General features: G+C 42.9%; 1 protein-coding gene across 1 annotated transcript; it reads right to left on the reverse strand.

Annotated features, from left to right (window-relative positions):
• Positions 1-3,793: 3,793 nt before the first annotated feature.
• LOC114555223 (syncytin-B-like) lies at positions 3,794-12,010 on the reverse strand. Its single transcript, XM_028577471.1, has 2 exons — positions 11,685-12,010; positions 3,794-6,172 (listed from the first exon to the last, which is right to left on the reverse strand). Exon 2 carries the CDS (start codon positions 5,525-5,527, stop codon positions 4,562-4,564), a length of 966 nt encoding a protein of 321 aa, XP_028433272.1. The 5' UTR covers positions 5,528-6,172; positions 11,685-12,010; the 3' UTR covers positions 3,794-4,561.
• Positions 12,011-12,831: the final 821 nt, after the last annotated feature.

Here is a 12,831-nt window from a genome sequence, read left to right on the forward strand (position 1 = left end):
TCACGGAGTTTTAATTACTGTCTGCGATAGAATCTCGAAATCAGCTGTTAGCCACTGGAGTGGTTATAATGACCAAAGTTTCCCTCGGTAAGTCAAAAGTCTCAGTCTGTCCTAACTACACGTGTGGTTCAGACCTGAGTAGCTGAGGGGGGGGCGGGTCATTATCGATAACTAAGATCAGAGTGCCTCTTTTCTTTACTCTTCTTCTCTTTCTTCTTTAACTAACACACACACACACACACACAGGCTAGGCTAGCCACAGAGCTCCCGAGCTAACGCTGTAGTTTAGCCACGTGGAATCTGCTTACGTTCGTACAGAGCTAACACAGGAACTAGCTACCATACCGGCTAAGCGTGCGTTGCCTAGCAACCCCCCGGCTTCTTCGGCCCCTCTCCGTGCACCCAGCACCACTACCGCCCTCTTGAGGCTAAATGGTTTTGTGCAGCTCACCGGAGTAGCCATTTTTGGAGTTGTTTTTGTGTTAGAAATACATTTCGACACCGCCCCTCCTTTTTCACTCAGTCTCTCTCACACACACACACACACTCACACACACACACACACACACACACACACACACACACACACACACACACACACACACACTCACACACACACAGACACAGACGTGTCCATGCTGCTTTGTTTTTGCTTTGTTTTTGGTTGTGATATTGTAAAAGATATATAAGTTTATTATTGAAGGATTATTGATTAGCTACTGATAATTGTGACGTTAATAAATCTTATTATACTTAATTATCAGTTGCTTGTGATTATTTGTGTACTTGTTGTAATAATTGCTGGTCGATCAGGGCCGTGCTTGGATTCACCCCTTCCTTTATTTCCTTTTTAAAGGATTTTAACAGAAATGAGACTGTTTGATTATTGGTCCCTGACTTGCAGGGTGGTGCCCCGTTTTGATTGTTTGTCGATTTGATAAAGTTATTAATAACCATATTCATAACTTTATTAATATTGATTAAACATCTTTGATAATTTGCCAATGATCAAATCTGTACCCTACGAGAATCCTACACTGTTTAGGTTTAATTACTAATGTTATCTAGCATGTTAATGATCAATAATTACTAATGTTAACTAGCATGTTAGTGATCAATAATTACTAATGTTAACTAGCATGTTAGTGATCAATAATTACTAATGTTAACTAGCATGTTAGTGATCAATAATTACTAATGTTAACTAGCATGTTAGTGATCAGTAATTACTAATGTTAACTAGCATGTTAGTGATCAGTAATTAGCCTGTGTCTATGTTATCTTCTTACATATACCTACACTCTCCGTCTCTTCCTTTAACGTTTAGGATTTCTTCAGCTTCAGGTTTATTTTTTACTTTGGTTTGTAGTACTTCCTTATTAACCAGTAGAGTTCTGATAGATAATTCATATGGTTAACAGATACAGATAATGCTGTACTCGCTCATCCCTAATAATCACCTCAAGGCAGGACAATAAACAGTTAGATATGCCCGGCTGGTGGAAGGTTACCACCGTAAGGTAAGCCGTCCACAAGCCGGCCATATCTAACTGTTTATTGGCCTGTCTCTCGTGGTTATCCCTTACATATACAGTAGACACATACATACATAAAGTTACATGTAAACACATATGTCTAGCTTAATGAACAGTAAGGCAATTAGTGCCAATGATCCAGTAGATGGCGCCAATATTCAATCAATGCATTCTTCCAACAGTGCAGGTCACATAAGCTGATCAGATACTACAATTTAATTGATCATATTATTTTTATACTATCAGTACTCTTAGAGCAGCTTGTATAATGGATAAAGGGCCTGGAACATGTATTGAATGAATTGAAATACATTTAAACCTATAGGCTATAACATAGGCTTACTGTATATTGTTTAACTTGAATTCAATCAATACATTTTCAGGGGGGGGGCACGTCTGGCTACGACGCTTAGGTGTGGCGGCGTACTTCTCAACTACGATGTACACTGGCGACGGTGTAGTCAATCCCACACGTTAGAGTCCCACGACAGTCTCCTTGGGTAGTTATCCGTGGCACTATCCACTCTCCATACAGCCTGGACTCCACGGAGAAAGCAGCCTGACTGGAACTGCTGCAGAGTTCAAACTCTGTCCCACTGGACATCAGTGAGTTATCAACATTATTTACAAGTTACTGCACACTAGATTGACTCTGGTAAGTAGGGTTGGGTACCGAAACCTGCCGACCTAAATGGTAGTAACGAGACCGAATAAGAACGAAAGTTTCGGTGCCTCATTTCGGTGCCTGACTTTACACTACACCTGACAGCAGGTAACGTTAGCCTAGCTTTAGCTAGCAGCAGGATTAAACATGGTTAAAATGCTAACAGCTAACGTTAAACAGTGTAAAGTGTGACTGTATTTGTCTGTAGAGGACTCCAACAGCGGGACCCAACAGTCTGCTCTGCAGCGCAGCAGCTGTCATTGTCGGGATTAAACAACACAGACGGTGCGTTCACTTGAAACAGGTAGCCTCGTGGTGCATTCACAGTAATTGTAAAATACCATTTTCCCATCTGCAGATGAGGTGTTGCAGATGTTGTTCAGAGTAGTCCAGGTGACATGTGGAACTTATTTAACTTTGTCCTAACAGCATGACATGTAGTACAGGACACGTGGACAGTTTTCAGAAATGGAGCCATCCCATTGGTTCAGAAGCATTTAGTGTTGTGGAACGATGTGACAGTTATCGAGGCATAGTATTGCTTTTTTTATTTTAAAGCCAACCCCCTTTCTCCCCCCCGATAACCCTCGCCCTCTAAGCCCTCTTTAGCCGTACAGCCGTTACAGATACCGTCAGCGGGGCGGATGGTTAAGCCTTTATTAAGAGTTGTTTCAGATACTTCCCTATGGTTAATACTGTAGGTATTGAAACATCATAGTTTAAGATACTATAAATATTGTATTATAACTATTAATAAGTACAAAGGAATTAATTGAAATACTTCCCTGTGGTTTAGATTATTTTTAGAGAGACACACACACCCCCGCATTCGCGGGTTCTCGCTACAGTGGAAACCCGATGACGAGACAAGAGGCTTTTGATTGACAACCTAGATGTCCCCCGTATGTGAAATACACAGCACACAGAAGATCTTTTGTTGTGGAAAATCTCTTTGGTGTTCGGTGATAAAGCTGGAAAATAAGTTTGTCTGACACGCTGGAGTTAGTTATTTTCTTTATTCTTTTGCAAAAGAAGGAGACAGTGTGGTGGCAAATTTTATTTTAACCATTTGTTTAATGATATTGACCATTTGTTTAAAGATTGTTGTAAACCTCCACATAATCCTGTTCCTTCCTGTAGACTTAAAGGCACCAGTGAGAGAGCTGGCCTTGTAGACTGTGAGCAATAGCATAAGTTATTTTCGCTAAAGAATTGCAGCTCCTCATTTGTTTATTTCTCTCAGATAAAGTGAAGAAGACTATAACACTGTGTGAAGCGTATCTCTTTCTGTCTCCTGCGATAAGCAGGTGTTTAGTCTAATGTAGGAGACACAGGAGCAGAATGGAAGGTTGTAAAATCATCTGACTGTCTATGGTATTTTTTAGAAAAGTGGCAGCATGCTAAAGATATTTGAAGAGGGGTGGCTTAACAGAGTTTCTTTACTATAAGATGTTTTGATTTTTAGGTTTCTAGTTAGGAAAGACATTTTCAGTTGTGCAGTTGCGTGTACCTTTAAAACTGTGTTTTCTCCATTTGCAAATGTGAATAAAGACTCAAAGACCAAACTTTGGTTTAATTCTCAAACAGTCGTTATTCGTTTTGATTTTATCATGAATATCACTAACTCTGCTGCTTCAAGGAAAACTTCCACCACAACAGTTTAACAGACCGACAGGCAATCTGAGAAAGTGTGTCCGTGAACAAAGAAACTTCAGGGTTCTTATAGCTGAGCATGAGATGGGAGGGACTGTTTTTCTGCTGACACTGCTTCTTTTACTGCTGAGTCTTGAGCTTTTGGAGTAAGGTTTACTCGAGTTTGTGGAAAGCCTACTCGTATAGAGCTGAGCCCTGAGCCCTTCTGTGGCCTCGAGTTGCAACATACTCAGCCCTCTGCTTCATGTAGAGTGTGCATGAGGGAGACAGAGGGGGCTACATAGGCTTGCATGACAGATACAGGAGAAGCTATGATCACTTTTTTTAGAATAATAGAGTACTATACTAAATCCTTATAACTGATATATGATATTATATAGAAAACAGAGTAAATATTGTATAGTATAAAGTTAATGTATATAAAATGATGAGAATATAGAAAAACATGGAGTAATGGATAAAATATGAAAGAAATATCACACATCAGTATGACAGATAAAAACTTTCCACTACACTTCCCCCCTTTTGGTTATTCATTAATCATCATTACAAAACACTTCACAGTTTGCAAACATCAAGCCAAAAAATTCACAAAGATTCAATTTTAGTCATCATTAATGTGAGTGTGTGAAGGCAACTTCTGTTTGTTTCTGTGTGGACATAAACATCTTAAGGAGTAGAGTAGACTAAGAGGAAAGTGATTCAGTCCTTATGCTCCAGTATCATTGTCTTCTTCGGAGTCACTGCTAGTGGAAGAAGGTGGTGAAGGAATCCAGTCCGATTTCGGGAAAAGGTCAGGAGTGTTTTTCAATAAGGGCTTATGTTCTAAATGGAGGTATCGTCCAACTTGACCAGAGACTGTGTCTCCTATCCATCTATACATCAATTCCTTCATGCAAGTTAGGCAGGTGCAAAAACACAACACAATTCCAAATGTAATCAAAACTGGGATCAACAATTGGACCAGCATTGCTCCCCATGGGCCTAGTTTGTCTGTCAGCCATTTGTTAAATGAAAAACCTGCTGAATCTGAGGGGCCAAATGCATCACGTATTGTTTCGAGGGCATGGATGACGGAAGTAATGTTGTCAGAAATGTCAGGGATTAAAGTGACACAAGCATCCCCAGTAAGATTTAGAGTAACACACAACCCTCCAGTCCTTGCTAACAGATAGTCGAGTGCCATCTCATGCTTTAAGAGAGTCATGCGATGAGACTTCTGAGTTGAAGACAATAATTTAAAGCCCTTAATCGTCTCGTTTGCGAATTGGGACATGGAATAGGTAATGTTATCTATGTGATCTGCTAGAAAAGCCACTCCATACCATGGTAAAAGCCCTATGCCCCATTTTTCCCCTAGAGAGATACGCCAGTGATAGGACTCCAAGTCATGAAACTGTGCCATTTCACGCTTTACACGGTGATTGTGGTCAGGGGATGGTTTAGTGGCTAGTACTTTAACATTAGCTATAGAATGGTTCAACAGAGTACAACATCCCCACCAACTCCGTGTCAAAAACATGTACAGACTAGAGCCGCAACGCCACAGTTGTTTAAAGGATGATGAAATGAGATGAGAAATTTCAAAGGACTCATCGGAGACTATAAGGTCGATACCTGGTATACGAACAGAAATATGATCAGTATAATACTTTTCACATAATGTCATACTCATATTCTGTCCCCGACCATTGTTACAGAAGCATATCTCAAATCGCTCGGTTTTAGTCTTGAGGATATGGATGGACAAGGGTGTAGAGTTACCGCGCTCACAATCGGTAAAGGGATAACTATGATGGCAATGTACTATGATACACTCACGTAAGACTTCTGTCAGTCTGCCTTTCCGTTTATACCAATACTGGTGTGGGATTGGTAGTAGAGTTGTGCGCGGCTTCCTCTGGGATTTGCCTGTGACCCAAAAACCACTGTATGGGTACTACTATGATGATCGTGAGGGTAAATAGAAACAATGTTGTACCACGTAGGCCACACATGCCTGGTTGTCTAAATGGATGCCAGGGTCTATTTCTAGGCATCATAGAGTCAAGGATGGGCTTCTGGTACACTCTGCTGCTGATGTCCGCTGTTTGCTTCTTTAGGTGCGGGCACTTTCTTACAGTGGCTGGCATGTATCCATGTAGCTCTTTCACCAACCTTCACTGCCGTGTGTGTCGTCAAAAGCACCTGTAAGGGCCCCTGCCACCGTTCGGATCTCCAGTTTTTCCTCTTGAAGTTCTTTACCAACACGTAGTCGCCTGGCTCGATCTTATGAAGAGGTATCTGGGCTGGCTGAGGCAGGGCAGCTACTACCTTTTGTCTTATGTTTTTCAGAGCAGAAGAGAGGTTAGTGCAATAGGTTATTATAGCATCTTCACACAGCGTTGTTGAGGGAGGGAGCTCCCTGGGGTGGCTCAGTCCAACGTGGGGAGGTGCTGCAAAAAGAATTTCATATGGACTTAGGTAAGATTTCGATCATTTCCTCATTCTCATGTACATCAGAACCAGAGGCAGAGCTTTTGTCCATGGTAGGCCTGTTTCTGTACAGCATTTTGCCAATTTATTTTTTACTGTGAGGTTCTCTCTCTCCACTGCTCCCCCGCTGGCTGGGTGATATGCACAGTGTGTTCTCAGGTCTATGCCTAGGTATGTGCTAGCTTGTTGTATGGCTTCATTCACAAAATGTGAACCATTATCACTTGAGATTTTGGTTGGAATTCCCCATCTGGGAATTATTTCTGTGAGCAAGGCTTTGGCTACTACACTGGCTGTTTGTTTTGAGGCAGGAAATGCTTCCACCCATTTGGACCACATGTCTACAATCACTAGGCAGTGTTTTTTCCCCTCTGCTGGATCTAATTCAATGAAATCCATCATGAGGTGTTCGAATGGTCGTGTGGGCGGTGGGTGTGCCGACTGTGCAGACACTGGTGTTGGCCTACCTACGTTGTGTGTGGCGCAGATGACACATGCCTGACAGTATTTTTGAGCAAAAATAGAAAATCCTTTTGTGAACCAATGTTGTTCCATCATACTCATCATTCCCCCTTTTGACACGTGGTTCAACCCATGTGTCAACTTTGCAAAATGAGGAAAGAGATGGCTGGGCAGGCACGGTTTGCCGTTTGGCCCCCACCACTCTCGATCGGTGATGGTGGCACCTGCTCTTGACCAGAGACGTTTGTCCTCCACAGTGGAGAAAGATTGAAGGGCAGTGACAGTGGTGGGAGTATGGAGTGAGAGATACTGTGTGTATGTAAATATGTGGTCTGACAGAGGGAGTTTTAGCTGCGGAGTCTGCTCTAGCGTTCCCCTGAGATACCACATCTGTACTGTGTGTGTGTGCTGCACACTTACACACAGAGACAGCTGCAGGAAGCAAGATAGCATCAAGCAGTTCAGCTACTAAGTGATGATTTAACACAGGTTTACCATCAGATTTCAGAAATTTTCTATGTTTGCACAGTGCGCCAAAATCGTGTACGCAGCCAAATGCATATCTGGAGTCCGTGTAAATTGTCACAGTCTTACCCTCTGCTGCTTTACAGGCTTCCGTTAGGGCTATGAGCTCTGCTGCTTGTGCTGAGAAATGAGATGGCAGAGGTCCAGATTGGATAACATCAGAATCAGATACCACAGAGAAACCCACACGGTTCAGTCCAGTTTTAGGGTCTCTGGAAGCAGAACCGTCATCATAGAAAAGGAAATCGGGGTTAGTAAGAGGTGTGTCAGAGAGGTCAGGTCGTGGTGCACAGACCACCTGTAGCTCTGCAACACAATTGTGTTCCTCGCCGTCATCTGGTGTGGGTAGGAGAGAAGCAGGGTTAAGAACAGTGCATCGTTTTACAGTGACATTAGGCATATCTAACAGCGCTGTGTGATATCTAAGGTACCTGGCCGCAGATAAATGAGAGGTCTTTTGTTCCAACAGAATGTGTGAAACAGAATGTGGAACAAGTAGGGTGACGTCTGAATAGCCAACAATGTCCCTGGACGCATTCAATGCTTTTTCAGCAGCAGCCACTGCACGAAGGCATCGCGGTAAACCCACAGCGACCGGATCGAGTTTGGAAGAAAAATACGCAACTGGACGAAGTTTGTCGCCGTGGTGTTGCAGCAACACAGAGGTCATACAGCCCTCGCGCTCGTCAACGTTTTTTTTTTTTTTTTTTTATGAACGGTTTTAAGGGATCCGGCAGTCCCAGCGTTGGGGGGGACTGCAGAGCCAGTTTCATGTTTACAAAAGCCGTGTCCGCTTCAGAGGTCCAGGAGATTGTTTGATGTGAACTGAGACCTGTACCATGAATTAGGGAACTCAATGGAGCTTCCATTTGAGAGTAGTTTGGAATGAAACAACGACAATAGGAGCACATTCCCAGAAATGACATCATCTGCTTTTTTGTTTGAGGTTTTGGTAGGTTAACAATAGCAGAGATACGTTTTGGGGAGAGTGTTTTACCGTTTTCGGAGATTTCATGACCTAGGAAAACAACCTGTTGTTTTACATATTGGAGTTTTGAAAGGCTGACTTTGTGGCCTTCGGCTGCCAGATGATGCAATAATTTTAGCGTGTCTTGTTTGCATTGATTCCTAGATGGCGCACAGATCATGAGGTCATCGACATATTGAAGTAGGGCGGAGCCTGTGGAGAGCTCAAGAGGCTCTAGGCTTTCTTTCAATGCATTGTTATATATAGTGGGAGACTCGGTGTAGCCCTGACAAAAGCGAGTGAAAGTATAAGGCTTCCCATTAAAGTTGAATGCAAACCAAAACTGACTGTCTTTATGTACAGGGACGCTGAAAAATGCGTTTGACAAATCTACAAACGAGAACCACTTAGCATCTGAAGGCACCTGTGAGAGGATAGTATATGGATTGGGCACTTCAGGCCCTCTAGCTTGGACTGCTGCATTTACTGCCTGCAGGTCCTGGACAAAACGCCACTCAGTTGGCTGTCCCTCATCTCTGATTGTGTCAGCCAAAAGGATCAGTGCGTCATCACTCTCATCAATCAAATGCACGGACCTCAGTGCATTAGTGGTTAAATGATAAGGCTGTTCGAAAACCTCTTTAGAGGGTGAATACATGACCTTAGGGTTGGCTGTTAGAGTCCAGTCAGATATCTGTTTGCATTCCTTCACAAAGGGTCCCAAATCACGCCAACGGTCACTTGGTGCTTTGGCTAGGGAGATGTGTGGAAAAGAGGCATTCACACGGAACAGACATTCCTGGTTAGAAGACAAAGAAAGAGAAACTGCGCATCTAGTGTTGGTCCAGTATATTTCAGAACAAGTGAGAAAATCGTTTATATTGTGAAAGAAAATGTTCTCATAGTCTGAGTCAGGCCCGTGAGATACATGAGCCGTACAATGCAAATGTTTTGATAACATAAAGTCTGTAGTCGCTAAAGTCAAAAAATGAGCTCTGTTGGTAATTTGCGTGGCCACGGCTGAGGGAATTTTCCATTGGTACACATGCAGTGGTGTGTTTGGATTGTATTTGAGCATGCTGTAGTGGGAAGAGAGGTTTTTGACAACATTTAGCCCTGTTGGAGTTTTCACTAAGCTTATGCCTAAAATAAGCATTAAATCTCTACCCATTAAGTTTACTGGACATACCTTTGACAAAAGAAATGCATGTTTTACCTTGGTTTCAATCATAGGATCTTGGGGATCTGTGTGCACACATTTTAGGGGTGTTGAAACATTTTCTTTTATGGTAGTAGCTGAGGCACCGATAGAATGCACAAATCTACCACTTGTTTTGCTTTCTGGCAGTAAATGGTGTCTTATTACAGAATGAGTCCACTAAAAATGTTAAAACCTTTCCATTTACCAGAAGCTGTGTTTCAGGCAGGATGTTATACACCTGTGTGTCATATTTAGCATAGATGCTTACTGTGGGTGATTTTTGTTTTTTGCATTGTTCCAAAAAATCAATAGCGATCAACAATGCCTGTCTCTGTTCGTGTGTGTGCGTCACCTCCTTTTTCTTTATCAGGCGAACAGGCCGTCTCCCCTCCGCTCACTCTCCCCCTCCTCTGGCTTCAGTCAGCAAACCTTCTGGCAGCCCCAGTGCGATCAGCTTGTTGATTAGCGTATTTCTGGGGACAGTTAGGAGACCAATGGCCTGGCTGGCGGCAGTAGTAACAAGCATTATTGTCCTCTGGTGGGTCTGGGACCCACGGCTGCTGTTCATGGCCTCTTTCACGTCCTCTGCCTCTCGCCCTTTGTTGAAACCCTCCCCTACGAGAGTTTGGGAGCTGTCTGGGTTGTTGTCCTGAGGTTGGAACTTGTGGTGGAGTCAGGGTCATCTGGGCCACAGCCTTGACCATGGTGAGGTGGGCCTGATGATTTTCCTTGTCCCTTTTCTTGTTAGATTTAACAGCTGCGGCAGCAAGGTTTTTCTGTGCGTGAGTGGTGTGTCTCACCACTTCAGCGAGGCGGGCGTCCTCCCAGCCGATGCATGTGTTCTTTATTCCTGTACTAATGTCTGGCAAAAGTCCATTCAGGAGAGCCTGGGTGAAATGTGTCTCCCATACACCTCTGGTCTCGCCCAAGTTTTCAGGTTGTTGAATCCCAGAATGCATGGTGAATATTTCCAGGAGGCAAAGTCGATATTCAAGCACTGGTTCATCTGGTTTTTGTTTGCATGAAGAAATCTTTGTCACGTCCACTTTGACAGGAAATTTTGACAGGATGGGCCGCAGGAGGAGGAAAGGTTGCGTCGAGGAGAGGGCCGTTATGACCTGTGAGAGGTGGATACAGAGAAGAAGAAGATCAAGAGTGTGGTGAAGCATCATTGTCTCGTTTGTCTTCATTCACTAATTTTACCATAGCTTTTCTTGCTTGTTTTCTTTCCCTTCGTTCACTTTCTTGCTCCCAAAGCCGCAAACACATTTCATGATTTTCAATCATTTCTAAATCTTCCCATTTCACATGCTTTCTATTTTTCATCTTATTTTTGGCCTCTTCTAAACCCTGTCTTAACGTATTTATTTTAAGTTTACTCAAAGATCCACCCTCTGGAAATCCATAAACTCTTGTCCAAATTGGCAAACATGATACTGATTTTGGTCCATATTTATCCGTCATGATTTCCACAATAGGGCCTCCCGGAGGCACCTCTGTTTTACTCCCCTGTCCTCCCATTTCACGCGATTCACACGGAGGACAGTAAAACTAGTCCCGGACTAGTCAACACAGTCGTCACTGTGCAGCTTGGATTGTTCCTAGGCACAATCAAAGTTAAAGCCGTTACGTCCCGGACGTAAGCGAGAAATCCCTTCTCGTCTTCCCGTAAGAGGTTAAGAGGTTCCCTGTCAACTCTGGTTTTATGAGTTCACAGTTATTGACTTACATTATGTATGTATCTTTTTCTTAGTCGTAAGGGGTTAAGAGGTTCCCTGCAAATTCTGGTTTTGTGAACTCACAGTTACTGACTTACATTACGACTATGTGGATTTTTAGTAAGAGGTTCCCCATAAATTCTTGATGTGCGAATTTATAGTTACTGACTCACATTCGGGAAATCCAATTTTCTCGTCATGAGAGATGAATATGGAGCAAAACGTTTTACTTATGGATTTCCCAAACTCTTACCATATAAAAAATAAAAATAAAAAAATAAAACCCTGTGGCCAATATTATAGACTAACTCCAGATGAGCAAGAACAAACTGTTTTAACCTTTTTGGTCTGTCTTACAGTATCTTGTACTTCAGAATTTTACTTACTGTACAAGAAAGTTGTATAGAAAAAACTAAACTTTGACTTATAATTAAATTTCCTGATAGAAAAAATGAATAATAAAAATGGAATTTCAACTTCTCACCAAATTTAGGAGATTATTTCCATTCATCTGGATCGGTGTGGAGTCGATCGGTGATCGTCAGGCGTCAATCCTCTCTTCTCTGAATCTTGTTTGACGAGGTAGAGGAAGAGTCAGTCTTGACTCCGGTGATCAGCCTCTGACAACCCTCCGTATCTCCGACGGACTCGCACCCGATCCCATCCTCGTCGCCAAAAATTGTTGTGGAAAATCTCTCTGGTGTTCGGTGATGAAGCTGGAAAATAAGTTTGTCTGACACGCTGGAGTTCTCTAAGTTATTTTCTTTATTCTTTTGCAAAAGAAGGAGACAGTTTAACAGTCTGACAAGCAATCTGAGAAAGTGTGTCCGTGAACAAAGAAACTTCAGGGTTTTTATAGCTGAGCATGAGATGGGAGGGACTGTTTTCCTGCTGACACTGCTTCTTTTACTGCTGAGTCTTGAGCTTTTGGAGTAAGGTTTACTCGAGTTTGCTACTCGTATAGAGCTGAGCCCTGAGCCTTTCTGTGGCCTCGAGTTGCAACATACTCAGCCCTCTGCTTCATGTAGAGTGTGCATGAGGGAGACAGAGGGGGCTGCATAGGCTTGCATGACAGATACAGGAGAAGCTATGATCACTTTTTTAGAATAATAGAGTACTTTACTGAATTCTTATAACTGATATATTATATTATATAGAAAACAGAGTAAATGTTGTATAGTATAAAGTTAATGTATATAAAATTATGAGAATATAGAAAAACATGGAGTAATGGATAAAATATGAAAGAAATATCACACATCAGTATGACAGATAAAAACTTTCCACTACACTTTACAACCAAACAATTACAATTGATTACTCACACTCAGACAGCTGCCTCTGCCGTGGTCCCAGAGGTTTTCTCTCAGCTGGAGGATCAAAGGTCTGCTGGTCAGGTCAGTCCCTGGGGTGGCTGCAAACCGCTCGGGTAAAGAGGAGGCCCCCACTTCCCCTTTAGGGTGTTCCTGCTCACACGGGTAAAGAGGAGGCCCCCACTTCCCCTTTAGGGTGTCCCCGCTCACACGGGTAAAGAGGAGGCCCCCACTTCCCCTTTAGGGTGTCCCCGCTCACACGGGTGAAGAGGAGGCCCCACTTCCCCTTTAGGTGTCCCCCTCACACGGGTAAAGAGG

This window comes from Perca flavescens, chromosome 5, assembly GCF_004354835.1.
Source record: "Perca flavescens isolate YP-PL-M2 chromosome 5, PFLA_1.0, whole genome shotgun sequence".
Classification (NCBI taxonomy): Eukaryota; Metazoa; Chordata; class Actinopteri; order Perciformes; family Percidae; genus Perca; species Perca flavescens.